Source organism: Dipodomys spectabilis, unplaced genomic scaffold, assembly GCF_019054845.1.
Source record: "Dipodomys spectabilis isolate Male_0828 unplaced genomic scaffold, ASM1905484v1 ptg000229l, whole genome shotgun sequence".
Lineage (NCBI taxonomy): Eukaryota > Metazoa > Chordata > Mammalia > Rodentia > Heteromyidae > Dipodomys > Dipodomys spectabilis.
This window is the reverse complement of record NW_024870906.1, coordinates 2,899,468-2,926,925: the sequence shown is the minus strand read 5'-3', so window position 1 is coordinate 2,926,925 and position 27,458 is coordinate 2,899,468. Positions and strand designations below refer to the sequence as shown.

The 27,458-nt window shown below is 51.8% G+C and overlaps 1 protein-coding gene across 2 annotated transcripts in view; it reads left to right on the top strand.

Annotated features, from left to right (window-relative positions):
• Window positions 1–1,067: 1,067 nt before the first annotated feature.
• Rhobtb2 (Rho related BTB domain containing 2) overlaps window positions 1,068–27,458 on the top strand; it is a 31,060-nt gene continuing 4,669 nt past the window's right edge. The window contains exons 1-10 of one of the 2 annotated variants that reach the window (XM_042697826.1): window positions 1,068–1,125; window positions 6,880–6,958; window positions 15,157–15,358; window positions 16,176–16,279; window positions 16,745–16,930; window positions 18,336–19,354; window positions 19,630–19,748; window positions 22,644–22,794; window positions 26,348–26,436; window positions 27,115–27,220. In XM_042697826.1, coding sequence (XP_042553760.1) covers window positions 6,903–6,958; window positions 15,157–15,358; window positions 16,176–16,279; window positions 16,745–16,930; window positions 18,336–19,354; window positions 19,630–19,748; window positions 22,644–22,794; window positions 26,348–26,436; window positions 27,115–27,220 — 2,032 coding nt within the window. In that variant the 5' untranslated portion in view covers window positions 1,068–1,125; window positions 6,880–6,902. Of the gene's footprint in view, window positions 1,126–6,879; window positions 6,959–11,074; window positions 11,266–15,156; window positions 15,359–16,175; window positions 16,280–16,744; window positions 16,931–18,335; window positions 19,355–19,629; window positions 19,749–22,643; window positions 22,795–26,347; window positions 26,437–27,114; window positions 27,221–27,458 lie in introns of those variants that run through there. The other variant, XM_042697827.1, reaches the window with a different exon arrangement.

The window sequence follows — 27,458 nt, the reverse complement described above, 5'->3', positions numbered from 1 at the left end:
GAATTATAGGTATGAGCCACCAATGCCCTACAATATTTTTATTTCCTAACTTGAGGAGGAGAGGGGGAATGTTTTTAGTGTGTAGAAGAAATAGAAACATGACTTTTCATTGTTTAAATAACTGATTTCAGGCTAGAGGCATGGTTCAAGCAGTAAAGCACCTGCCTAGCAAGCACAAAGCCCTAAGTTCAAACCTCACTTCCACCAAACAATAAATAACTTCACATGTATTGTATGGATCCACTAAACATTCAACACCATGATTTTTCCCCCTGGCATTAGAATAGGATTGTTTAGAATTGCATTGGGATGTATAGGTCCCCCTCATGAAATGCTAAAGTACAGTCTCTTCCTGACCAGGGATGTGGTTAGAAGGCCTATGAATTGGTGATGGTGACGATCAAGATCTAGAATTTTCCTCGCTGCAAACACCTCACTAGAAGCTCAGTGGCCTGTCTAGGTTTCCAGTCTGGACACTCTATGTTCTTATGTTTCCTGGTGGCTGTTTTCTTCCTGGGTGCAGTTGAGCCCAAGCACGCACAAAGCCTCTGTGGTCCCCACCTCTCTTCTAGGGCCTGGCTTCCTTCCCTCTCCCCAGTCTGTTCTCAATGGCTTGGAGCTCAGGTAGCCCAAATGGATCACGGGGCACAACAGCTCAGCTCGCTGGCTCTCGGCCAAGCTCTCAGGATGTGCGTCAGAAAACACCAGTGAGTGAAATTCCAAAGCAGTGTGAGTCACCAGAGACCAGAGAAGGACAGGCTGGGGCCCAAGTAGGAATAGGAACCCGAAGGCAGCAAAACTGCCTGCTCGCTCCGGAGAGCAGGGCTGGGTCAAGCGTGCAGAAGGTTCACCTGTTCAAACGTGAGGACAGGTTGCTGACCTATGGGTTCTGCACAGTCCTGGAGACAGGGAGGGGCCAGCCTCCTGGCCACACCCCTGGACACAGTATCCAAGGCACTCACCTGGTTCTCTATAGGCTGGGCTTTGGATTCCAGCCTTAAAAATCTGCCTGTTACCTCCTCACACCTCCCCTCCCACACCGTCCTTCCCACCAACCTGGCTCTGGCGCTGACTTGGAGCAGGGAATTGTGTAACAGGCCCCTGGGTCCCAAAGAAGAGACACAAGTAAGTGTGAGCCCCCCCCCTCCGCACCCCCCCCCCCAGGCTTTTGCTCTGCTCTCCTTGCCCTGGCTGCCCCTGCACTTACCACCCTCCATACAATTGCGGCTGGCAGGGGTCATGCTCTTCTGAAGAGTGCAAGGCAGGACAGGGAGCGGATGGGCTGAGGAGCCAGGCATCTGGCCCAGCAAGGGGAAGCACACCCCCGCTGTGGCCGGGCCAGCCAGGGGAAGGAGGCAGAAGGCTTGCCTCCACCAAGAGGGAGGCTCCTGCCATCTCAGCCCTAGTCCCCTCTTCTCCCTTGGGTACCTGGAAAAAGAGGCCTGGGGGTGGGGGAGAAAATGCCACATCCCCCCACCCCTGCCCACTGAACGTTTTTTCCTTTTGGTACTGGTACTGTTCTTAGCTTCTTCACTCAAGGCTGGCACTTGTACCACTCGAGCCACAGCTCCATTCCCTTTTTCTGGTGGGTCATTGGAGATGAGAGTCTCGTGGACTTTCCTTGCCCAGGCTGGCTTCAAATGGTGATCCTCTGATCTCAGCCTCTTGAGTAGTGAGGATTATAGGCGTGAGCCACGGGCATCTGGCTCCTACTGACTTCTTATCCGTCACAGGGGCCATTGACTAGGATAATGACAGTTTGTGACCTGGGGCCACCTGTGCCCTCATGTTCACTGCACTGTCACTTGGCCCTGCCTGTACCAGAAAGGCAGCCCCTCCCCTCTGCCAGTAGCCTCAGATTGCTTGATATCCTGCACCTCCTGACTCCCTAGGTGCTGGGTTGTCTCTGAGCTTAGTCCACCATGCTCCGGACCCTGAAGGCAGTCCAGACTGCTGAGCCAAAAGAATCGAAGCGGGCAGTCCTGTTCTTAATTCTCTCCCTGTCTCTCACCAGCCCCTAAATTTGGTTCCTCTTTTCAGTGTCACCTGCTCAGGAGCCTTTCGGGTTTGTTCTAGCTCTAGAAATATCTTCGGGAGGGGGGGAAGCAGGCCCGCCCCCTCTCCCAAAGCTAATGTCACAACGCAGTAGCTCAGTGAGAGGCACCTTCGGCTTTTAGAAAGGGCGGGGCTGCGTCTGGAGCCTCTGGGTTTCCCGGCAAAGTAGAACAACGCCGATGAGGGGATTCAGCTGCCAGCCAGGCAGCCCTGAGGGTGGGCAAAGGGGAGAAGGGCACAGGCCTCGCTCTGGCTTCAGGTGGCTGAGATGAGCTCTCTGACATGACATTTAGGGAGCTTACTGTGTTCACTTATCTTGAATCCAAGCTCTAAGTTCAGGAAGTTTCTTTTTTTTTCCCTTTTACTCAAAACCCAAGGCTTCTACTTGAGCCATGTTGCCCAGCTCTTTAGTTTTAGTTTTATTTTATATTATATATATGTTTATATATATAATTATCTTTAAGTAGTTTACAAAGGGTTTTAGTTCAATGTGTCAGTTTACATGTACATCTTGATCAATGTCACCTCTTTCTCTCCTCTCCCCGAATCCTGCCATCCTCTTTTATTTTTGTTTTTACTTTTCAGGTAATTTCAGCTATTTCTCACTAACACTCACCCAGACCCTCCTACCTCTGCCTCTTTGGTAGCTGGGAATGCAGGCTTGGACCACCATGCTTGATTCAAGTCTAAGAATTTTCTGTGCTGTTCCTCTGCCCCACCTTGCAGGCACAGCACCTCATGGGTAATGTTCAGGCCAGTCAAGTCCTTGTGGCCTTGCGGACACTGAGTTCAAACCTCTCCCCTGGATGTAGGAAAACCCTTGCCACACCATTGACTCCCTGTGAGACTGCACCACACTTCAAGAGTTCCCGAAACGGGGGGTGGTAACAAAAGCGCCTACTTTCCTGCAGGAAACTGAAAGCTGGAAATACAATCTGAGTCACCCACAACCGCAAACTAACTATCTAGTTTCTCACAGTCCACTCTGGGCCTTGGTTTTGGCATCTGTTAAGAAAAACACATTAGGTACAATGCTGAGAGAGGCTTAGGGCTAGGCAGTTTCCTCTGGGAGGCTTGGAGCCCACTGCCTGCTAAAAATCTCCTGCTGACTGCTCACTTTGAAACCCTGTCAAGCCACAGTCCCCCTCTTCCCCTTCCCCCTCCTCCTCCCCTTTCTCCTTCTCCCTCTTTCTCCTCCTCCTGCTCCTCCTGCTCCTCCTCCTCCTCCTCCTTCTTTTTCTTCAGTGCCAGTCCTGTGGCTTGAACTCAGCATCTGGGTGCTGTCCCTGAGCTTTCTTGGTCAAGGCTGGCACTCTACCACTTGAGCCACAGCTCACTTCTGGCTTTTCTTTTCTTTTCTTTCTTTTTTTTTTTTTTTTGGTGATTAACTGGACATAAGAATCTCATTACTAAGCCGGGCACTGGTGGCTCACGCCTGTAATCCTAGCTACTCAGGAGGCTGAGATCTGAGGATCGCGGTTCAAAGCCAGCCTGGGCAGGAGAGACCGTGAGACTCCTATCTCCAATAAACCACCAGAAAACTGGAAGTGGCACTGTAGCTCAAGTGGTAGAGCGCTTGCCTTGAGCTGAAAAGCTGAGGGACAGCGCCCAGGCCCAGAGTTCAAGCCCCACGACCGACCAAAAAAAAAAAAAAAGAATCTCATGACTTTTCTACCCGGGATTGACTTTGAACCTTGATCCTCAGATCTAAGCTTCCTGAGTAGCTACGATTATAGGTATGAGCCAGTCGTCTGGCTCAAGTTCCTTCTTGATGACATGGATGACAGTCATTAGTCTTCAACACTGTCTGTCACTAGTCAGAGATTAACATGCATTTGATAAATGAAAGGAGAGGCTGAGGCAGAAGAATCATGAGTTTGAGGCCAGCCTGATCTACGTGAAAGAGCCTATCTTAAAACGATGACAAATGCAGAAATCAATGAATGATCAATAACATTATTTTCAGGAAAGCAGACAATATGAATCGAGTTGTACGGCTGGATCAGGTGTCTTTGGATGTGCAGGGCTGTTGGTGCCCCTACACCACATCTGCCTGTAATACCACTGACCTCAGGCTTTCCAGGAGGCCTGTCCGGCTCTGGAGGTCCTGAGGCAGCTACCAACCTGGGTTCTGGGTTCTGATTCCTGCCTCCAGCTCCGTATCTCTTGATTCTGGGTCTGTAAAATGGTGCAATCCAAGCACAAATGTCTGAGACTCCCTGTAGGGGGGTGAGACTGACAGTACAGCCTCCACTCTGGCCTCTTCTGGAGCTGCCTTTAGCCCTAAACCTTCCACCCACAGCACAGACTCCCGCAGGAGGAAGAAGAGAGGTTGGGAAGAGAAGTCATGCAACTGATAGCAAATTTTGCAACAACTGAAATGGACTTTGAGGTCCTCCAAACAGTGTTTCCAATGGATGGTCCAGCCCCATAGCTTCCCGCCTGTCCCATGGAAAGCTCCCAGGCTCCTGGGTCCTCGTTTTGCCCCCCACCTGGGCTTGGGGCTCTGTCTTCATCTCATAGCTGTGGCTGGGTGGATGGGGACAGTAAGTTAGACATGACCACACTGCGAAGCTTTGGCTGTAATGTCAAAGTGGGCTCAGCATTCTCTGTGCAGCCTTCCTTCCTCTTATTTTTTAAGCCATTTGCAAACCATACTCTAGGGAAAGGTTAGGATTCGCCTGGCTAGCTGAGTGGCCAGAGAAATGGCTGCTACCTGGCTGGAGGCTGGGAGAGGGCTCTGTGGTCCCAAGGAAGCCAAGATGGCACAGGCACCCCCATGGGTCCCCATCACCACCTCAAGAAACTTCTGGTCCACATCCCCTGCCCATCACTTGAGGACTCTCTGGGTTGAATAATGCCTTTTGAATTCCCTGGGGTCCTCATGGGTCACCACTAGGATGGCTTTTTTTTTTTTAAGTCGACGAAGCTGTAGCCATGTGTGTTAATAAGGGAAAGAGACTGAAGAGAATAGGGGAGAAAAAGGGAGGAGAGGGACGGAGGAAGGGGAAAGTGTCTATAAAAGTGCGTGAAGCAAGTCTTTGATGGTTCCAGGATGGTACTGGGAAGACCTGGGGGAATGTTCTTCTCCTAGCTAGGAGAAAGAGGCAGTGACCCTTCAGAAAGGGCCAACCGCCTTCCTTTTCCAAGGACCCCATTTGCCCACAGAAACTCCGTTCCGGAGGGCATGAGGGCCATTTATGCCGAACCATCCTGGCTTTTGCATCTTTCAAAGTTCCAACACAAAGAAGGCTCTCAGGACTGGGGCAAAGCTATTTGAATGGCTGTATGGGGGTGAGGGGGTTCACCCAGAGCACTGTAGGAGAAACTCAGAGCCCAGGAAAAGATGACTAGACCCTTCCTGGGGAGCCCTTGACAATCCTGTTACTTAAGCCTTGAGCGGGAAAGTGAAGGGACAGCACCTAAAGCTCTGGCTCACACATGCGCACACACACACACACACACACACACACACACACACACACACACACAGAAAGGGAGCCTGGGGCTCCCTGACTCACACTGCCTAGGCTCCCCACAAACACTGCAACCACATGGGCACCATGAGAGAACAGTTGGGGCTTTTTATAATCTTTATTTGTTAACAGTTCAGGCTATTTTTCCCCCCATGCTGTAAAAGATGTCGATATCTCATGAAAACTTGTGAAAAACACAAGTCTATTTTGGGACGATCAGCCTCCTCAAAGCCTCATTCCCCCACCTCTGCCAAGCTCAGGGGAGGAGGCCTGCCCTTGCTCCTGAGGTCTGTGGCTTGCTGGAAGCTAAATATTCTTGGGCCTCAATGTCCTGTCTTGTATTTTTGTGCCCCTCTGCTACCTTCTCAGTCTATGAAACAGGACAGAAGCAACACCATCCAGTTCTCTCTGGTTGCTGTGAACCTCTGTAGGGGCTCTGTCCTGGGAAATCTACCTCCCAGGAGGCTTGGGCTGGATTTACTCCACTGCTAGGACTTGGGCATCGCCTTGGTGTGTCTTGTTCCCTGGCATTGGTGGTGGTACTTGTAGCTCCTTAAAGACATAAGTCATCAAGAATTCAAGTTCCTTTGCTTAATGAAGAGCCGCTTCACACACATGCACAGAATGTTTCAAGGGGGTCTGGGCTGGCTTCCTAGCTTCCTGGGGCGAGGCTGGGGTAAAGAAGACTATGGGGTTGGGGTGAGGGGTGAAGACTCTACTTTTCCTCTTCCAGTCTAGCCAGTCTAGGAAGATAGAATTCTGACAGGCAAATCCACCTGGGTGGAAGAATCACAGGTCTGCAACCTCGATGCCCTGGGGCTTACTTGAGAAAATGAAGTTGACACTGGGGAGGACGAGCCAAAGAACACACATGGGAGAATGCTTGTGGAGATTCTCAAGGTCAGCGGATATTTGCTGGGGCCTTATTTGGATCAAGAATTGCTCTGATGAGAAGATGGCCAATCAAATCAAGCCCTTCCATGTCATATGTCAGTGGTGGAATGAACCTTGAAGGTCATCTGAATGGATCCCTTGCCCAGGAGAAAGTGAGCCCAAAGAGGACAGGGATGTGAGGACAAGAATCCAAGCTCTTGTTCTTTCCCAAGCTACCCAGCCACCGAGTGTGCAATGCCTCCATCCTGAGCACCCAGGTGCCAGCCTCGTAGCTTGATCCCATGACTCCCCAGAGCAGCCTCGTCTGCTCCTAGGCTGCAGCCTCAGCCCTCTGTCCTTGGATAGCAGAAGTCATCTTCTTGCCCTCCATTCAGGCTGATGGACCTCTGAGTATCTCAGGGTATTTTCATCCCCCTTCTCATCTTACCTCCTTCCCTCTGTCCACCCCAACCAGGAGGCTGTAGGAGACACAGGGCCATGGAAGGTCGAAGAAAAGGCTGGTACAGCCCATGGAAGACCTCTCAGAACAGCATGTGAGTAGACACTCTGTGGTACTATACCCCCTTCCCACACACACATCTTCTCTCCAGACACTCACTCATGCATCCATCAAGTGCTTGTTGAGAATCTGTTTTGTGCTCGTTGGAGTGTAAGACACAGGCACCAGACTCGCATGGCAAATATTCCTTGGAATGGGCATCACCACTCCCCTAAAGGAGTTCTCCTACCACAAGGGAAAGTGAGAGTCCCATCCAGAGACTCGGTGTGGCTGCTATCAGATTTGACAGAGGGTATTCATGGAAGGTTTCCTGGAGGAAATGAAGTATGGACTGACTGACAGATGGCTAATCATTTTGGAGAAGGGAGTCGCAAGCATGTTCATACTGAGAGGACCGTGAGTAAAGGCCTAGAGGTTTCCTTTCTCCTTGTGGGGATGTGGTGGCACCACACAGGTGCTGGCAGGGGACTGACAGCTGCTAGGTCTTTCCTGACTCAACTTCCAAACCTTGCCCACATTCTGTATCTTGAAATGTCTCTGATTTTGCTCAGGATTGGGTCTGAACTTTGCCCCCCATGCAGGGTGGACAAGGATGCTGACTGCCCCAGATGACTGCACACTTCTAGGGAAGGTGTGTGTGTGTGTGTGTGTGTGTGTGTGTGTGTGTGTGTGTGTGTGCGTGCAACCTGCAGAGCTGCAGGGGCTGAGCCACTCAGTGAAGCACCTGAAATGTGGGGGTGGGGACGGAGGCAGTGGACAGAGAGGTCTGCACAAAAGCTGGACTGCCCTGGGCGGGGCCAGCAGAGCTGCAGGAAATGAACCGTGGTGCTAGTGGATACTTCTCTTCCCAGACTAAGCTTCCTGCTCACGGCAGGTGTCTGTCTGGTGTCAGGAAGACAGCAGCTACATGACAGCCTGGAGGACAGGAAGGCCTGGAGGAGCTGTTTTTGGGGGCCTGGCTCAAGAGGCTTATGTCACAGACAGTTGCTGGTGTGGGAGGGATGCTGGAGCTCGATACTGTAGGATCAAACCTACCTGCAGGCCAGCAGGAGCACCTTAGCCACACACTGCCGATCCCCCAGCGAGTAAGCCAGGCCAGGTCAGGGCAGTACCCAGGCTACTTGGCAGGGTGGCATAGAAACCCAGATAGGCAGCCAGGTGGTAGAATGACAAGTAATTCTGAAGGCTTCCTCAACCACACAGGGGCAGTGGGGGAAAGAGACAGACTGACTGGCTCCAGGAGCCTTTCCATTTCATGTCCAAAAGCAAAGAAATGAAGCAACCTGGGGCTGGGCAGCCCCACGTGAGCAGGGTGGGAGGCTGAGAGCGGTGAGAGGGACAGGGAGGCGCATGAATGGGCCAGGGCAGCCCTTGCTTGCAGCTGCCTCTGGAACGGCCATTTCCAGGATCTGGTCATGGAGGTCTGGGAAAAAGTGGAGGAAGAGTGGTAGGAGATCTCAGGCGCAGAGTGGGTGGAACACTGTCCTGAGCAGCAGGGAGACTGGAGGTGAGGGTCTGGAGGTAGTCCCGGTGAGGGCTGGCTGGAGAGGGGCCTAAAATCAGCCACAGTGGGGGCTCAGGGAGGGTCAGGGCTTGAGACAGTCTGCCCCTTGGGTTGTGACTCTTCCATTGCCCTGGTATCCAGTAAAAGCTAGGAGCTTGTGTGTGGAGGCCCAGCTAGTGAGGGGAGTGAGGGGCTTGGAGGCCCATACAAGCCGCTGTGATAGAAAGGGCCACAGCAATTCCTTGACATCGGGGAATGAAATGCAGGTAGGGCAACCTGACAGGGGCCTGGAGAAGAAGGGAGCCTTGGCTTTGGAGGAAGCTGGGATGGGGGGGGGGGGAATTGCCACAATTGGTAAGGGGTGAAGGGCCTGAGAGCTAAAATCGTGGATAGACTTTGGTTTTAAGGAAAGCTGAAAGAAGGGACTGGTACAGAGGCAGAGCTGAGAATGGAGAACAACTCTTGCACCAAGAGCCTGACTCTGCACGAGCCACTTCATGTAGTATGAGTATGCAACTTCATTGACACTTGTACTGGTCCAAGATTCTCCACACACACACTCTCTCAAAGCTGTACCTTAGCATCCCACAGTTCAGGCTAGTTGATATCCTTAGGCTGACTTTCTTCACAGAAAGGAAAGGGCAATTGTTCTATAGATAAAGGCTGAATAATTCCTTCCCCTTACCCCCACCCTCCCGGTGCCTGTGGGAGCCTTACTTATTTTTTATTCTGCAAGGCACTGGGTCTGTACTACTGTCAGGAGACATGATAGATTATACCATTAGGAACCCAGTAGGCATCCAGTGCTCAGGTGGCTGTCTGGATCTGGGTGAAAGAGAAGAGGATATGGTCAGGAAAGGCCTGGTCATGAGAACATTGAGAGAGCTCATATGGTACTAGGCTTTGGTATGGGTCATTCTTTGGCACACAAAAGGGCACCATACCTTCAGGGGAAGAAAACACCTGAGCATGGTCTAATTTCTTTGCTAAATATGCATTTGAACTAGCATTAGCCAGAAGTGTGAAGTGGGCACCCTTAGTCGTTGGCAACTTCTTCTCCAGCTCTGGATGGATTGAACAAGCAGAAATGCATGTATCATGAATACCTACGTTCCAGCTACCTGCATTAATAGGTGAGAAGCAGACTTCCAAAAATAGGAAACGACAGTGAATTTGCATCCTCAGAGCATAAGCCAGAGATGTGACAGGGGTTGAGATGGGAACCGTGGTAGACTGGCCTTTAAAAACTGTCTAGTCAGGTGCTGGTGGCTCACACCTGTAATCCTATCAACTCTGGAGGTTGAGATCTGAGAATCAAGATTTGCAGCCAGCCCAGACAGACAACTCTAAGAGATTCTTAATTCTCCAATTAACAAGCAGAAAAAAACCCAAACAAACAAACAAAACAAAACCACCATAAAGTGGGGGTGTGGCTCAAGTGGAAGAGCACCATCCTTGGGCAAAACACTCAAGCAAGTACAACAAAGACATGAGTTCAAGCGCCCTTGTACAAGTGTGCACACACGTCCAGAGGTAATTAACAGAATCAATAAAACCAGAAGGAGCTGAATGTTATACAGCTCAGTGTAAATAAACCAGCCTTGCAGATGGATGCTTCCTTCTGAGGGTCACTCCTATGACAGGTGTTAAAATCATGCTTTTCCAAAGGGGAAGATTGAGACAGAGAGCCCAAAGGGGCAGAGGCACTGTTTCTGTGGCTGGTGTTTTCGTAGCATTCCTTTCAGAGGTCAGAGATACTAGTGAAGCCCTGATGGCCACCAGATGGGGAGGTGGACAGGTGAAGAAGGTCCAGGTGGGGCACGGGTAAGGAAGTACAGGTAACCTCCTGAAGCTTACAAGGATCGCAGCAGCCAGAGATCAAGGTCTTCAAGGCTGATGGAGACATCAAAGCCTTTAAGGACCAAGAACACCCCCGTAGACAGCAGAGGATGGTGCAAGGGGTGGAGGCCAGGGTCTAAGGGGAAAGACAGGATGCCCTCCACTTGCATCCCTTCCAGGACGCACTTAGCATGCTGTTGAGATCCTTCTCAAAAGAGAAAACTGCATCTGAGGCATCAGAGGCATGGTCAGGTAGGACCAGCCTAGACCCTCCCAGGGCTCCTGGAGGGGTGGGGAAGCGAAGTGGAGCAGGCAGGAGCGGCGGGGCGGGGCCTGGAGGGGGCGTGTCGGGGCGGGACCTCGGCGCGCCCAATCCCCGTCTTTCCCCGCCTCTTCCCCGCCCCTGCCCTCTTTCCACCAACGGCGCGCCGCGGTGGGCGGTCCCCGCTACGGCGGCTGCTCTCGGGTGCGAGTGTCTGTTTCCTCCTCCCTTTTTTTTCCTCCCCGTTTTTCTTTTTTTTTCTCTTTTTGTGAATGAAAAAAGGAGGTCGCCGGCGGTCCCCGGGACTGCAGCGCCAGGCGTCTCCTTGGCAGCGCCGGAGCCGCGGGCCCGCGTAGAGGCGGCGGCCTCGCCCCGCGCCTTCCACTCGCGCGCGCCGCCCCGCAGCGTCCGCCGCGGAGCCCGGCGCGGCCCAGCGCCTCCATGACATTGGGCGCCCGGGGCGCGGGGCGATGCTGATCCGGAAGAGGCCGCGGCGGCGGTGCGGCTGGCGAGGCTGCTCGGGGCCGGCCGGCCGGCCCGGGCGGAGCGGTCAGAGTTTCTAATCCAACGGGGGACCCGGCCCGGCGGCTGGAGCCCCAGCCCTGCGCGACGGCACCCCGGCGTCGGGCCCACTCGCACGCGCGGAGTGACCCCCAGACATCCTACTAAAATGAGCGTGCCTGGCAGGAAGAGATGTGTTCCTTACGCTAGAAATTACCCCGTCACATGTAGTGGTGTAAGTAAATGATTTTAATTTCTGTCATGGCCGGGGCGGCGTGCCGCCTCGCCCTCCTCCCGCACCCCGCCCGGCCCTGCGCGCGCCCCTCCCGGGCCTGTCTCCGGGTCCCACTCGGTTCTTGCGCTCCTGCTGCGGTTGCTGGGTTTGGAGGGGCGAGGGACTCACCCCCGCCGGGGTCTCCCAGGCGGGGAAGATGACTTGCTTCGGCGAGCCGTGCACCTCCCCCTTCCCCGTTTTATTTTTTGTTTTATATCGCTTGTGCGGAGCGGGGTGTTGGGGGGCCGGGGGGGCCGGGGGGGGGGAAATGTGGGGGAAGAATTCCGGAGTGATGGCAGCGCATCTGTTTCTGCGGGGCTTTTTTGTGGTGGTGGTGGTGGTGATTGAGCTGGTTATTTAAACCAGTGGGATTTGGGCGTTTTGCTTGCGGCAGAGATGTTCCTTTGAAGTCAACTCCATTGCAGTCAGGCCAACTGAGTACTGGTGGAAATCTGAAGCTTTGCTAATGTTTCCACCTCCGAGGCTTTACGTGGTGTTTAGCCTTGAGCTTTTGGTTGCTGTGGTTGTTGTGGATATGACCATTCACGGTCCCTTCGGGCCTAGCTTTCCGCTGGGTCTGCGCGGTGGGCAATCCGTCCTTCCACCTTCTCTGCTTTGACAATGCTAGTGCGAGCGCCTTTAGTTCAGAGTCCTCCCTCTCCCCCTTCCCCTGAATCTCCCTGCCTATCCATCCTCCCTGATTTTTACCTTAATTTTCTGGGTTTTCCTCCCTTTCACGTTTTTTCGGAAGATGCAGGATGTGGGATATCGGTTGCTAGGAGACAAGCCAGGCTCCCAGAGAGATTCTGTCGTTTCCTTGACAACCAGACTAGTGCAGCCACAGATGAACAAGCCTCCTATCAGTTGTGGGAGGGAAAGGGGGCCTTTTTGAGCTCTGCAGAGAGTGTGTAGAGATATGGGGGTGGCAATGGGAGCCCTTGAGGTTTGTAGCTGGTCTGAGCACACCTTTGGATCCTGCCTGGACTTACATAGCAGTTGGGCAGCAGACTGGTTTTGAAGAGGGGGAAGGTGATCTTGGGACACGAGTTGGGGGAGGATACATCCGCAACTTTGGGATTGCCACGGGAGAGCAGTGAATTGTTATACCCAGGGCAGAGTGGCAAGGAAATCATAGTTGATAGATGGTGGGAGGATCTGAAGGAATAGGGATGAGCAATTGTGCAGAAAAGTCTGGAGAAATTGAAGAAGGGTGTGTCAGAAAGGGGAAGTTGGGGAGCTTCATGAATTGTATTATCTTGCATCAGCACTGATAGAGAAAAGTGACCATATTCTAGAGCAGAAATTATATTATTGCTGGCAGGCTGTCTCCAGGACAGTATTCTCATTTAAAACAGGCCTGATTAGACAAAGAGTTCTGTTGGCTTAATTGGGCCAGTCTGTATCTTAAAGAGAGAGATAATTACGCATATAGATATGCAATCTAGCATTATATAATACTACATTACATAAGAAGACAAATACCTCCTTCCACCCAGGCTCACTTGGTATGAATTAATGAAAATTCAAGCAAAAATTCGCCCCCCCCAACGCCTTTATACCCATTTTCCAGAAGGGAAGACTGATGCCCATAAAAGTGGAGTGTTTGCCCTTTCCTGGTTAGGAAATGAAATTTACCACTCCGTTGGGTGGAATGGGCAAGGATAATTTTTTTAACTCTGGACACAGAGGACAGGAGAAGGGTGGCCTGGGTATGGGTGGTGAGGGACAGTTCATTGTGAGTACCATTCCAGCCAGTCTGGCATCCTAATCTCATGGTCCTCTCTTTGTTGCTTTCTGACTTGTTGGTTGGCTGGAGGTCACATAACAGGGTGCTCAGGGGTGTACTCATACTAAAGTGCTGAGCTTGGTTGTTCTGCTGGTATCCTGGTGTCATCTCCACTATCAAGATAAGATGCTCCTGGATTTAACAACTGAGTCCCCTCCTCTGTGCCTCCTCTCCTCGCTGCCCCGCAGACCTACGTGACTGCCACCAGAATCTAAACTTAAGAAAGAAGAGTTTCTGTCTTTATTTTACAGGTGCACATACAATATTGGTGGGGAATCTATATTTTTTCTGTGGGATTTGTTATTTATTTGATAAACCACACCCAGATAACTCCTCTGGTACCCACATACCCTACAACTTGAGTTGAGACCACCATAGAAATGGAGTTCCTAGTTCTCAGATCAGAAGAGAGAAGAGGGAACCAGAAGTTGGTGGTTAGAATGGTTGCCTGGTAGAAAGAGCCAGAAGGAGCAGGGGGTGAGTTATATGTTCATTGTCCTGAGAATTGGGGCAGGAGAGCCCTTGGAGTTGAAGGGTTCAGATCCCGTAAGATCCCAAGGAGGAGAAGGAAGCTCTCATTGAAAAGCCCTTGCTGCACTTTTTTGCTTAGGTTGCCAGTGTTGCATCCACTTGAGCAAATCCCAGTTGCCACCATTACTTGGATATTTCAGTTCTGCATTCCTGCATGCTGGCATCCAGTTACAGCCCAGCAGGAATGGAGCTGCTCTGCTGCTGCTGGTGGCCTGGCTCAGCAGCGGGGTGACTGGGCAGCTCTGCACCCGGCCTGTCAGTCTGGGATGGTTTACTTCCTGTGGTCCTACCCCCAGGCTGATGACCTGCTCCGCCCCTACTACCTTCTTTCTTAACCCTTCTAGAAGAGTGGAGGCCAACAGGGAGGTTGCCAGCCAAAGCCCCAATCAAGCCCAGGGCCTTCTGGTAACAGCTTCTTAAACACTGCCATGACATTTTGACTGCAGAGCACCCTTCTGTGTATTCATTTGAGCCATCTTCCTCTGGAGGTGGACAAGCTGTTTCCTCTCTGCCCAGCATTGAAGGAAACTGAGGCAGAAATTCAGGCAGAAGCTTTCACCTTCTGCTTCCTCCAGCAACCAGTTCCTCACATACATATTAGAGCCAGCCAGCTTCTCCCAGGAGCACCAGTGGTCTAGAGTCTTCCAGCCTGAATGAGCATCCTCCTTCATTAGGAGTGGGAGGTTCAAAGGAGGCAGCTCCCTCCTCCCCCTCTCTTTCTCTCTCTTTCTCTTGGGACCAATGGGAAGGCCCATAGAGTGCATGGCCACAGCCTGTGGTTCTCTCCACCCACAGCTCAAAGTGGGCTTTCAGCTGAGCAAGGCACGTGGACAACGTGCTAGAATGAGAGGAGAGGAGGAGAGGCCCAAGGGCTGGGCTTGGGCACCTAGAAGCCTCCCTCTTCCGTCCCATAGAGGGGGCTGAGCTTAGAGGATGGGCATGAGCAGCCTGGGGCTTGGAAATTCACTACTAGAGAGGACTAGGGGGGAAAGAAGGGAGTCTGGGAGAGCTGCCACCCAGCCCTGACAAGTCCATTAAATTTTAAAGTGGCCCTGCCCTGGGGCATGCTGGGAAGGGGTGGGGACCTGGCCCTAACTCTGCTTCTGTCAGCTGTTTGTTCTGCTGCTGCCACAGCCCCAGGAAGGGGGCAGGGGTGGGCAGAGCAGGAGTGAGCTCTCAGGCAGAGGCTCCCCTCTCTGAGGGTGTGGGGATGGGACAGGCCCAAGGCAGGCTCCGCCGTGGGATCTCTCATGGGTCTCCTCCACTCAGAAGCCTGGCTGGAGGATGGTGGGGCCTGAAGGGAGATATGCAGCCTCCTTGGTGGCACTGCCCATCTCAGTCTGAGTGGGATCCTGCCTCCCGGGGGTCCCTGCAGAACGTCTGCCTTGAGAGTTGCCCACTTCTCTCTCCTCCGGGCAGCAGCACCAATGCTTGATCACGCACAGCCTCTGCTGAGAAGGGCTGCCTATTCTAGCCCAGGTCCTCAGTGCGCGGGCATGCCAGGCTGGCCTGACTGCTTCCTTCCTGCCCCTCAGGTCCCAATTAATGGATTCTGACATGGATTATGAAAGGCCAAACGTAGAGACCATCAAGTGCGTGGTGGTGGGGGACAACGCAGTAGGCAAGACCAGGCTCATCTGTGCCCGGGCCTGCAATGCCACCCTTACTCAGTACCAGCTGCTCGCCACCCATGTGCCCACAGTGTGGGCCATCGACCAGTATCGTGTGTGTCAGGAGGTAAGGCTTGCAAGGCCATTTGGCACATCTGGGACTTTCTTCTTTTTTGGGGGGGTGGGGGGTCCGGTCGTGGGGCCTGAACTCTGGGCCTGGGCGCTGTCCCTCAGCTCTTCAGCTCAAGGCTAGCGCTCTACCACTTGAGCCACAGCGCCACTTCCAGCTTTTTTTTTCTACTTATGTGGTGCTGAGGAATCGAACCCAGGGCCTCATGCATGCAAGGCAAGCGCTCTACCACTGAGCCACCTTCCCAGCCCTGGGACTTTCTTCTTTTGCCTGGGCTTGGGGTTGTCTGCAGAGCATTCAGGAGCCCCCTCGGGGTGGAGTTGGAGTGGAGGAAGCAGAAAGAGCCTCTGGAGGGAGGTCTGTGGGGAGCCCACCCCTTAGGGGGTACCTCAGACCATTTTTAATTTCAATGAACTAACTCCTGGGACCCCAGCTTTGTGTGGACAGTGCATCTTGTGCCATCATAGTAATGATATCGGGGAGTTGGGGGCCAGGGCCAGGTTGAGAAAGGGGTAAGAACTAAGTGGGGGGGGGGGGGAGATCTAATAGCAAGAGATCAGAGGCTCATAAGAAAATGAAGCAAGGATAGCTGGGAGCAAGGGTGGGCTTCTGAGGAAATCCCTTCTACACCAGGAGCAGTCTCCCCCTTATGGTGTCTCCTGCTCAGCTTGTCAACTGTCTTGTTATTGATTCTCCTGAGATTTCATGTGGTCCAATAGCAAACAATAAGCCATACCAGCCCTGGAGCCTCCGGGATGAGCTGGCACCCTCCCTAAGGATCGGTTCCCTTCTCTCCCCCATCTACCCCTCTCAGGTGTTGGAACGCTCGCGGGATGTGGTAGATGACGTCAGCGTCTCCCTGCGCCTTTGGGACACCTTTGGCGACCACCACAAAGACCGCCGCTTTGCTTATGGGAGGTAGGAAAGGCCTTGGCTGCCTGCAGGAGGCCTCACGAGTGGATTTTCCCTGCTTTCCCAAGGAACTGAGCAGCTCCATGCAGCTGAAGCTGGGAGGAAGGGGGCAGAGATAAAACAGCATGGCAGATGCTCTGGGTGGCGGAGGCCCCCTCAACTTGGGAGTCCGGAGGCCTGATTTGCGTCCCAGCTCTGCTGCCTAGCAGCTCTCAGATCTATTCTCACTGGGAGAGGGTTAAAATGGTCATTTTGAAAGTCTTAAGCTGACCAGGAGCCTCTAAGTTCTGAAATGCTCCATCAAATAGAGTTAATAGAGTTACTGTTCTTACAAGTTGTGTGGAGGATCATGGGAGGATCATGGGTTCACAAGCCAGGTGTGAAGTAGGAGTGCTTGTTTCCTTTGTTCCTGGGGGCAGGTAACCTCCCACCAGCTTTCTCTACCCATAACCTCTCCTGTCACTCCCCCAGATCGGATGTGGTGGTTCTGTGTTTCTCCATTGCCAACCCCAATTCCCTCCACCATGTTAAGACCATGTGGTACCCAGAGATCAAGCACTTCTGCCCCCGAGCACCTGTCATCCTGGTGGGCTGCCAGCTGGACCTGCGCTATGCCGACCTGGAGGCCGTCAACAGGGCCCGGAGGCCCTTGGCGAGGTAAGAGGGCTGCTGCCTGGGGAGAGGACCGGGACGCATGGGGATGGCTCAGCACCACGGTTCCCCACACAGCCCTAAGTGAGCGCCTCACCTCTCCCTCCATGTGGCACAGGCTCACATCAGAGCCGACACGTATGCTCATTCATTCATTCATTCATTGAGTCACCCTGCCATGTACTGACTGTACACCTACTATGTGAACAGTACTGTGCTAAACACTGTGGAGGAAAGTCAGGGAAGAGAAGGTGATATTCGCATAAAAAAGTTCATTTTGTTGGAGACAGACAGTTGGCTCTTTGGCTCTGTAGCTTCTACCTATGAATTTGACCGAGTGCAAATGGAAAATCTCTCTCTCTCTCTCTCTCTCTCTCTCTCTCTCTCGTTGGTCATGGGCCTTGAACTCTGGGCCTGGGTGCTGTCTCAGTTCTTCAGCTCAAGGCTAGTGCTCTACCACTTGAGCCACAGTGCCACTTCAGTTTTCTGGTGGTTTATTGGAGATAAGAGTCTCACAGACTTTCCTGCCCGGGCTGGCTTTGAACCACGATTCTCAGATCTCAGCCTCCTAAGTAGCTAGGATTACAGGCCACTGGCACCCGGCTAGAAAATATCTCTTTAAAAACTCTGTATTGAATGCATAAGGACTTTTGATCTTGCCATTTTTCCACCAACAAGACATTGTAACAACCATTGACCTAGTATGACACTGTATTAGGTATTAGAGGCAGTCTAGAGATGATTCTAAGAATGAGGAGGAGGATGCCCCTACATTTTTTTTTGTTTTTTGGGTCCAGTCATGGAGCCTGAACTCTGGGCCTGGGTGCTGTCCCTCAGCTCTTCAGTTCAAGGCTAGCGCTCTACCATTTGAGCCACAGCACCACTTCCAGCTTTTTTTCTTTTTTCTTATGTGGTGCTGGGGAATCGAACCCAGGGCCTCATGCATACAAAGCAAGCGCTCTACCACTGAGCCACCTTCCCAGCCCTGCCCCTACATTTTATATAAACTTGAGGACATTTTATTTAAAGGGCTTGAGCTTCCATGGATTTTGGTATCTGAGGTGGATCTTGGGACCAAACCCCCTTAAATTCTGAGGAATCACTGTATATGATCAAGTTACATTCCAATGTGAAGCATTGCATGCTAATTCCATTCAATTGCATGCAAGTAGAAAGACACTGTTATCACTGCTTTATGAAATGTATAGCTTTTGTAAGTTCATATGGGGAGGCCTGGCACAGATAAGGAAGTCCTCCTGAAGGACCTTATAGGAATTTGTCAGGCAGAAGGGAAAAGGCAGGGCAGGAGGGGGACCAATGACATGGCTTCTGAACAGAGCCCCTCCTGCATGGGGAAGAACGGGCAGCTCTCCCCACTACCGATGCACGTTTCCACTTTTAAACTCACCAGGCCCATCAAGCCCAATGAGATCCTTGCCCCGGAGAAGGGCCGGGAGGTGGCCAAGGAGCTGGGCATCCCTTACTACGAGACCAGCGTGGTGGCCCAGTTCGGCATCAAGGACGTCTTTGACAATGCTATTCGGGCTGCCCTCATCTCCCGCCGCCACCTGCAGTTCTGGAAGTCTCATCTCCGCAATGTGCAGCGGCCCCTGCTGCAGGCTCCCTTCCTGCCTCCCAAGCCGCCACCTCCCATCATCGTGGTGCCCGATCCCCCGTCCAGCAGTGAGGAGTGCCCCGCCCACCTCCTGGAGGACCCGCTCTGCGCGGACGTCATCCTGGTGCTGCAGGAGCGGGTGCGCATCTTTGCGCACAAGATCTACCTCTCCACCTCCTCCTCCAAGTTCTATGACCTGTTCCTCATGGACCTGAGCGAGGGGGAGCTGGGAGGCCCCTCGGGGCCAGGAGGCCCCCGCCCTGAGGACCACCGGGGTCACCCTGACCCACACCACCACCATCACCACCACCATCATGGGCGGGACTTCCTGTTACGGGCAGCCAGCTTTGACGTGTGTGAGAGTGTGGATGAGGCTGGGGGTTCCGGGCCTGCTGGTCTCCGGGCCTCGACCAGTGATGGGATCTTACGGGGCAATGGCACAGGGTACCTGCCAGGCAGGGGTCGTGTGCTGTCTTCCTGGAGCCGAGCTTTTGTGAGCATCCAGGAAGAGATGGCAGAAGACCCTCTGACCTTCAAATCTCGGCTGATGGTGGTTGTGAAGATGGACAACTCCATCCAGCCAGGGCCCTTCCGGGCTGTTCTCAAGTACCTGTACACAGGAGAGCTGGGTGAGAACGAGCGGGACCTCATGCACATTGCCCACATCGCCGAGCTGCTGGAGGTCTTTGATCTGCGCATGATGGTAGCCAACATTCTCAACAATGAGGCCTTCATGAACCAGGAGATCACCAAGGCCTTCCACGTCCGCCGGACCAATCGGGTCAAGGAATGCTTGGCAAAAGGCACCTTCTCAGGTATGGGGCATGCTTAGAAGACAGGGGCTTCTTTCCAAGCAGTTTTCAGAGGGGGTTGGGTAAGTCCTGGTAGCATTGCCAGTTGGTCTCAGCTCCTGGTCTCCTGGTGATGTACATGGCCACCCAGCTCTTGAAACTAAGCGCTTTGCCATCTGATGCTCATGTTGTGTGGCTTCAGAAGGAGTTGGGTAGTGGGGGCCCATTGACCACTCTGGGGGCTGATTGTCCCACATACCCACTGTATTCTCACATGATCCCTCTTTTCTCCTGGATAGATGTGACCTTCATCCTGGACGATGGTACCATCAGCGCCCACAAGCCCTTGTTGATTTCCAGCTGTGACTGGATGGCCGCCATGTTTGGGGGGCCATTTGTGGAGAGTTCTACCAGGGAGGTGAGAACTGCCTCCCTGAGCATGGGAAGAGTAGGGGCAGAAGAGGGTTCTACGCTATTGGTGTTCTAGGGTTCATCAGTAATGGGCCTTTTTTTTTTTTTTGTCTGTCGTGGGGCTTGAACTCTGGGCCTTGGCACTGTCCCTCAGCTCTTCAGCTCAAGGCGAGCGCTCTACCGCTTGAGCTACAGCGCCACTTCCGGTTTTCTGGTGGTTTATTGGAGATAGGAGTCTCACGGTCTCTCCTGCCCGGGCTGGCTTTGAACCTCGATCCTCAGATCTCAGCCTCCTGAGTAGCTAGGATTACAGGCATGAGCCACCAGCGCCCGGCAATGGGCCTTTTTTTGCAGCTTCAACTAAGGGAGTGAGAGGATACTGCCTGTAGCCAGGGATTTTACAGCATTCCAGGAAAGGAAATTATACAAACGTCTGCATTTGGTAGGAAGTACACAGACACAGACACAGACACACACACACACACACACACACACACACACACACACACACACACACACACACACAATTTAGTCCACACATAAGTCTTTTTTTGGGGGAGGGGGGGTCCAGTCGTGGGGCCTGAACTCTGGGCCTGGGCGCTGTCCCTCAGCTCTTCAGCTCCAGGCTAGCAGTGCTCTACAACTTGAGCCACAGCGCCACTTCTGGCTTTTTTTCTTTTTGCTTATGTGGTGCTGAGGAACCGAACCCAGGGCCTCATACATGCAAGGCAAGCACTCTACCACTGAGCCACCTTCCCAGCCCCACACATAAGTCTTATACACGGTACATTCCCATGTTGTGTGTAGGAAATGGAGACCCTAAGAAATTGTCTGAATGGGAAAGAGAGGTTAGAATTGGAACTTTTTGGCTCTTGGCATTGTACCTCGTGGCCTCCCTGAGACACATGAAACAACTAGACGAACGTCAGGGGTTCCAAACCACACTTACCAGTGTCTTCAAAGGTAGGTTTTATTATTAAGGACTATGGTGACAAATCAGGAGATGGCTGCTATTGAAAAGCAGTCCAGGCTGGACACTGGTGGCTCATGCCTGTAATCCTAGCTACTCAGTAGGCTGAGATCTGAGGATCATGGGCAAGAAAATCTGTCAGACTCTTTATCTCCAAATAAATACCCAAAAGCCAGAGACAGAGCTGTGGCTCAGTGGTAGAGTGCTAGCCTTGAACAAAAGAGTTAAGGGAGGTCACCCAGACCCCGAGTTCAATCCCCAGGTGAGATGCATCCATGAGGAACCCACCCAGGGAAACGGCAGGGTTGGCGCGGAAGCTGATGGTTTCTGTGGGAACGGGTAAGCAGGTTTAGCATTGGCTGGGGTAACTGGCCTGGTTGTCTGGTACTTGGCTCTGGGATGATTAGGTTGGGGAAATAATGGGGTGCGAGGTGGGCGGGAGAGGGGGCTGACAGCAGTCAAGGAGGAGGCTATTCGCTCTGGATTGGTTGGTCTGTTTGTGCAAAGGTCGGTTAAGGGCAACTCATTAGCTATTTTCAGGCAAGCCTTGGAAGAGGAAGTCTGCTGAAGGCCAGCAGGGGTCTAGGTATCAGGGAACCAGAATACATAACATGAGAGAGCATGCTGAATGCCGCCAGCTTTCCCTCTAGTCCGTGCTCCAGCTCACCCGCCCTTCTCCCTCACGCCCCACTTTCGCAGGCTCCTAGACTGGAAGCGTAGACAAGGCCTATCAGTATGTTCTTTGAAATGTTCTCCCACATGCTCCTCTCTCCTTTCCATACATCTAGACAGCAGAGTAGGCCAGGCTACAGGCCTTGGTGTTCTCCATCATCCCTGAGTCTGGCAACATCAATTGCTCATCACTCCCCCTTGTAGTAACCAAGTTCTACTTTGCACTGGTGCAGAAAGTTCTGGGCATCTATGTGGTGTTCCCAGCTGGCCTGTAATTGCTGTTGAGTGTGGGGATGAGGTAGTTGACTTCTGCTGAGTGCTCCCTCTAAGTACCTGCCTCTTAGTAAGTGCTCATCAGCATTGCTTCCCAGGGTCTAGAATGTGAGCTCCTCGTGATTTCTGGGAAGTGTTTATGGGCGGCAGAGTTAGGGTTGTTCTCTGCAGGATGTGGATATGCAGTAAGAGACTAGGATTCTCCGAAGGCCCCGAGGCCAGCCCGCTCTGGACCTTGAAAGCTCCAGCTAATTCCCAGCAAATCTCGTGAGAGTTGCGTCTGATGAGAAAGCAGTTTTTGTGGCAGTTCTGCACTGAAGAGATCCCAAAGGCTCAAAGCAGCCACTCGGAGCCAGAAGCTGGTGTTCCCTTTACTCATTCTCTATCTCATTTTGGTGGCTCCCTGGCAGGCACAGTGGGGCTGGGGCTGTGTTCTTGACCGAAATAACTCCTTCCAGCATCCTGTAGCTTCAGAGGAGTTCAGGAAGTATCCAGGTCTCTTCAAAAGATACTGTCAGCAAGCCTGGTGCCAGTGGCTCACGCTTGTAATCCTAACTACTCAGGAGGCTGAGATCTGAGGATTGCAGTTCAAAGCCAGCGCGGGCAGGAAAGTCCATGAGAATCTTATCTCCAGTTAACCACCAGAAAACGGGAAGTGGCGCCATGGCTCAAAGTGGTAGAGTGGTAGAGCGCTAGACTTGAGCAAAAGGAGCCCAGGGACAGTGCGCAGGCCCAGAGTTCAAGCCCCAGGACTGGCAAAAAAAAAAGTACTGTCAGCAAAGCTGGGGCTCAGTGCCAGTTGTTGCAGAGAAGGGGTCAGGACTTTGGGAGAGTGGAGGGGGTTGTCTCCTAAACCGATACAGATAGATGCTAAGAAAAAGCTACCTACCTGGAGGTCAGCTGTGTGGATCAGGCCTTTTTGGCTTCTGAGTTCCTGTCGCCCTTCAGTGAGCCTCAGTGCCACCTGCCCTCTTCTTCCCACTCCAGGTGGTGTTTCCCTACACCAGCAAGAGCTGCATGCGGGCCGTGCTGGAGTACCTGTACACTGGCATGTTCACCTCCAGCCCTGACCTGGATGACATGAAGCTCATCATCTTGGCCAACCGCCTCTGCCTGCCACACTTGGTTGCCCTCACAGGTAACTAGCCGGAGCGCTCAGGCACCCCCCTGGGGGAAGATCAGGAAGACCCTGGGGACTGATTACAGGTCTTCTGGCCCCTCTGTCCTCCTGGGGACAGACTACAGGACCAAGGGAAGAAGCTCTTCTAGAATGAGATCTGCTGATGTGGATAGAGTTTTTGATGAGGACATTGGTGAGAGTTGACTCTGAGAAATGTGTTTAGTAGATCGCCCCTGGGCTTATTGTGGTCTCAGACACGCTTAAAAGCCAAGAAATAGAACACAATTCCATGTTTTTATCCTCTGACTCTTCTCCTTATCCACCTCTTCCTCCTTCTCCTTCTTTTCCTTTTTCTCTTCTTCCTCTACTGTTGATTTTACCTTCTCTTCCTCCTTCTGGAAACACAAAGCAAACACAATTGGACCACTCATCCTCGTTTGAAAGGACTGTAAGAGCAGAAGCTCAGCTTTTAGGATAAGCCAATCCCAGAAGCCCCTTGGAGTAGAGAAAGATCCAGGAAGAGGCACTCTGGGACCTCGAGCCTAGGGCTCTGGCTGTGGAAGGAGACTGGGGCCAGTGACCCAGGCAGACAGCTGTTGATGTTGGAGTTGGCATCTGTGTTGTTGTTGGCCTTGGTACCAGTGGTGGTACTGAGGGCAGGTTGCGGGGAGAGAGGAGATCCTCAGGTCTTGATTGGGATTCAGTCAAAGGCCAATGTTAGAGTACCGGGGCCCTGGGAAAATGATCAAGATTGAGATACAGACATAAAAGAAAAAAATTACAAGGCATTATAGGATGAATGCAGAAATCCTCATTCCCTTCCCTTCCTTGCTTCCTCCCTCCCTCCTTTCCTTCCTTCCTTCCTTACCTTTCCTTCCTTCCTTCTTTCCTTCCTTCCTTCCTTCCTCCTTCCCTCCCTTCTTCCCTCCCTTCCTCCCTCCCTTCTTCCTTTCTTTTGTCTTATTAGGACTTCACACTCTTCCTTAGCTTTTTTACTTAAGCTTGGCACTCAACACTTTTACTTCTGGCATTTTGCTAGGTAACTGAAGGTAAGAGTTTCTCAGATGTATCTGCCCAGGCTGGCTTTGAACATGGATTCTCTGATGCCAGCCTCCTGAGCTGATCACATTATAGGTGAAAACCACCAGTGCTGGCCTCTTTCTTCTGTCAATGGCTAATCCTGTTGAGGACTTAGACTCTCTACATCAGATTACACAGATTACACAGAATATTAGAAGCTAATACTATAGTGGACTCCAGGGGCCCCAAGTTGTGGCTAAAGGAGCCTTAGTGTAGCAAGTGAAGCACATCTCAAGATGACAGCTGTAACTGTGTGTCATTCTTTGCTGCCAGGAAAAATAGTCTTCCCAGCTCACATAAAATTTCAAAATTTTAGAGGAAGTAATTCTGTTTTTAAAAGACAGTCACCAAATAAAGACCCCCAAGGAAAAAACAATCACATAATGGAATTTCAGTAAGTTCATTTCACTAGAATAGGCAATTGGAAACGAGTCAAAGCCCAAGCCATACCCTTAATGTTAGACATTAAAGTCCACATAGCTGATTTCCTCATGGCAGCCACAGCCCTATTAAGAATCTACAGAGAGTACCAGGTGCCAGTGGCTCACACCTGTAATCTCAGCTACTCAGGAGGCTGAGATCTGAGGATCGTGATTCAAAGCCAGCCCAGGCATGAGAGTCAGTGAGACTTTTATCTCCAATTAATCACAGAGAAAGCTGGAAGTGGCTGTCGCTCAACGTGGTAGAATGCTAGACTTTAGCAAAAGGGGCCTAGGGACAATGCCCAGGCCCAGAGTTCAAGCCCCAAGACTGGGAAAAAAAAAAAAAAACTCTCCTGAAATTTTTTTGTTAAAAAAGAAAAAAGATGCTGATCTTTTATTCCTGTAGAGTTCTCTGTGATCTGGGTTTTTGCTATTGCATTTTTTGTGTATTTTTATTTTTATTTTTATTTTTTGTCGGTCGTGGGGCTTGAACTCTGGACCTGGGTGCTGTCCCTCAGCTCTTCAGCTCAAGGCGAGCGCTCTACCACTTGAGCTACAGCGCCACTTCCTATTGCATTTTTTAATGGTATAGTTCAATATAGTCTTCTGTCTGCCCATATTTCCTATAAACTGTTGACTGGACCAAGAGACAGGACCAGATGCACAGTGTTTTGTATAAAACTCTTCATAGGTGTGTATTGTCTACTTTCCTCCCTTCTTCTGATATTAGTAGCCATCAAGTATCATTGCCCAGATCCATCAGTACTACAACTCATTCTGTCTTCCGAGAGAAACTTCCCTCACCCACTGTTTGGTCGCCCAGTGGTACAATTGGTACAGGTTTTGATTCTTTTATTTACCAACTTTTGAAAGAATCATTTGTTTCCTATCACCTATAAGAGTGACCAACTAGTTTATATGTATTTTTTTAAAGAATATTTTTATCAATTCTTAGGTTTGAACATATTTGAGTGTTTTTGATAAATTACAGTGGTCCTTATTAAAGTCCAATACTGTCCTTTTAGCCAGGAAGATCCTTCAGTGTGTCTCCAGGCTCTTAGGGCCTCCTTGTTATCTGGGTTGCTGAGATGCTTTAGCTTCCACTAATGCATTTCATGTACCACACCTGGAGTCCACTTCTCCAAGTCCTGCTTTCTCAGAGCTGGAAATGGCAGCGTGCCCCTGGAGCTCTCATTGCTCCTGGTCTTGTCTGTGGATGAAGCTGGGAAATGCATTCATCTTTTGTAAGATCAAATGTCTTGTGAGTTTATACTGGCATTCCTCATTCAAATTCAGAACCAAGGCTGTTCACTTCCTGACTACAAATGTCTTAATGTAAAATGCATGGTCAGTACACATTTTATTACAAGACTCAAATTAATACAAACAAGGAAGTTTTAAACCCATCGTTGAACTCATAGACTCCATAGTTTTTAGCTATATAGTTTGTTTAAACAAACATATGGCTTTAAATCCCCTTCCTTTCTCTTCCCTTCCCTTCCCTTCCCTTCCTTTCCTTCCCTTCTTCCTTTCTTCCCTTCCCTTCCTCCTTTCTTCCTTTCTTTTGTCTTATTGGGACTTCACACTCTTCCTTAGCTTTTTTACTTAAGCTTGGCACTGGACACTTTTACTTCTGGTATTTTACTAGGTAACTGAAGATAAGAGTTTCTCAGATGTATCTGTCCAGGCTGGCTTTGAACATGAATTCTCTGAAGCCAGCCTCCTGAGCAGCTCGCATTACAGGTGAAAACCATCAGTGCTGGCCTCTTTCTTCTGTCAGTGGCTAATCCTGTTGAGGACTTAGACTCTCTACATCAGATTACACAGTGGGAACTATTTAGTTTGAAAAAAAATAATAAATCCTCTCAGGGAATTTAGCATCCTTCTTCACTGCCCCCCCCCCCCCCACTGAGAAGACTGTGTCCAGACTTCAGTCAGCTGTGGTCTTTCTGGCCTGTCGGAACTTGTGCTGGTCTCTCCCTGCCCGTGTGGGGAGCCCCTGCTGTGGGTGTAAGAAGTGTGGTCCTTTCCTGTGGTTCTTCAGCTGATGGCTGCTGTGTGTGTCACAGAGCAGTACACAGTGACCGGGCTGATGGAAGCAACCCAAATGATGGTGGACATCGACGGGGACGTCCTTGTGTTCCTGGAGCTGGCACAGGTACCGTGACAGAGGAGAGAAGGGACCACAAAGAGTGGGCTGGGAGACCATGCGTAGGAAAGGCCTCACTGGGTGGACTGACTCTGTCATCTTCCATGCCAGGAAGCAGCTAGAGAACTCCCAGCATCCACGGGGCACCCAGTAGAGTGGGGACAGATCGTAGTTACCATTGGGCAGCAGAAGGGACCCCAGACTCAGACAAAGACAAGGTTGCTGCATTAAAGACTCTCCCTCTGAAATCAAGTCACCAACTCCTCATTTCCAAACAAAATGTAGCAGGAGTGCACCCCCCACATGGTAGTCTCTATTAACGCACGGCCGATGCCAAGCCTGTGGACAGGCCTGGGAAGATCAGTCCTGCAGGCTGAGATGCCCACAGCTTGGTGCAGACCACTTTAGGGGACCGATGGGAGGGGAAGGAAGTCGTGTGGGGTATGATCAGAGGAGGGCAGAGGCTCAATGGCTGTGGAGATCTGGTAGCTGTGAACGCCATGGGCAGGACCAGAGTGAGCTGATGGAGGGTTTGGTAGTGATGCCCAGGACCCCAGGTCGGCTTTTGTACTTCTGGGTCAGCTCCTTATGGCTCCTGTGCGCTTGCCTGCCCTGCACCTTAGAGCTGCAGTTCCATGGGCGACCGCAGACGTCGCTGCAGACCACCCGTGTTTCTTTCCCTCCCAGTTCCACTGTGCCTACCAGCTGGCCGACTGGTGTCTCCACCACATCTGCACCAACTACAACAATGTGTGCCGCAAGTTCCCGCGAGACATGAAGGCCATGTCCCCAGGTGAGCACGCGGGTAGCCCTAGCCGCCCCCTGGGGATCTCAGCTCCTGTGGGAGGGAACTCAGCTTGAGCTCTGGCTGAACCCCAGGGATCTCTAAGCCGCCTTGACCTCCCTTGACCTCGGGGAGGGGGACAGTCGGCCAAGGTGACTCCAGCCAAGCAGAGGGGCGGCTGGGACAAGCACTGGGGGACAGCTGGGGGCCTGGGACAGCTCATTCTACCTATCTGGGCTTCTGTTTT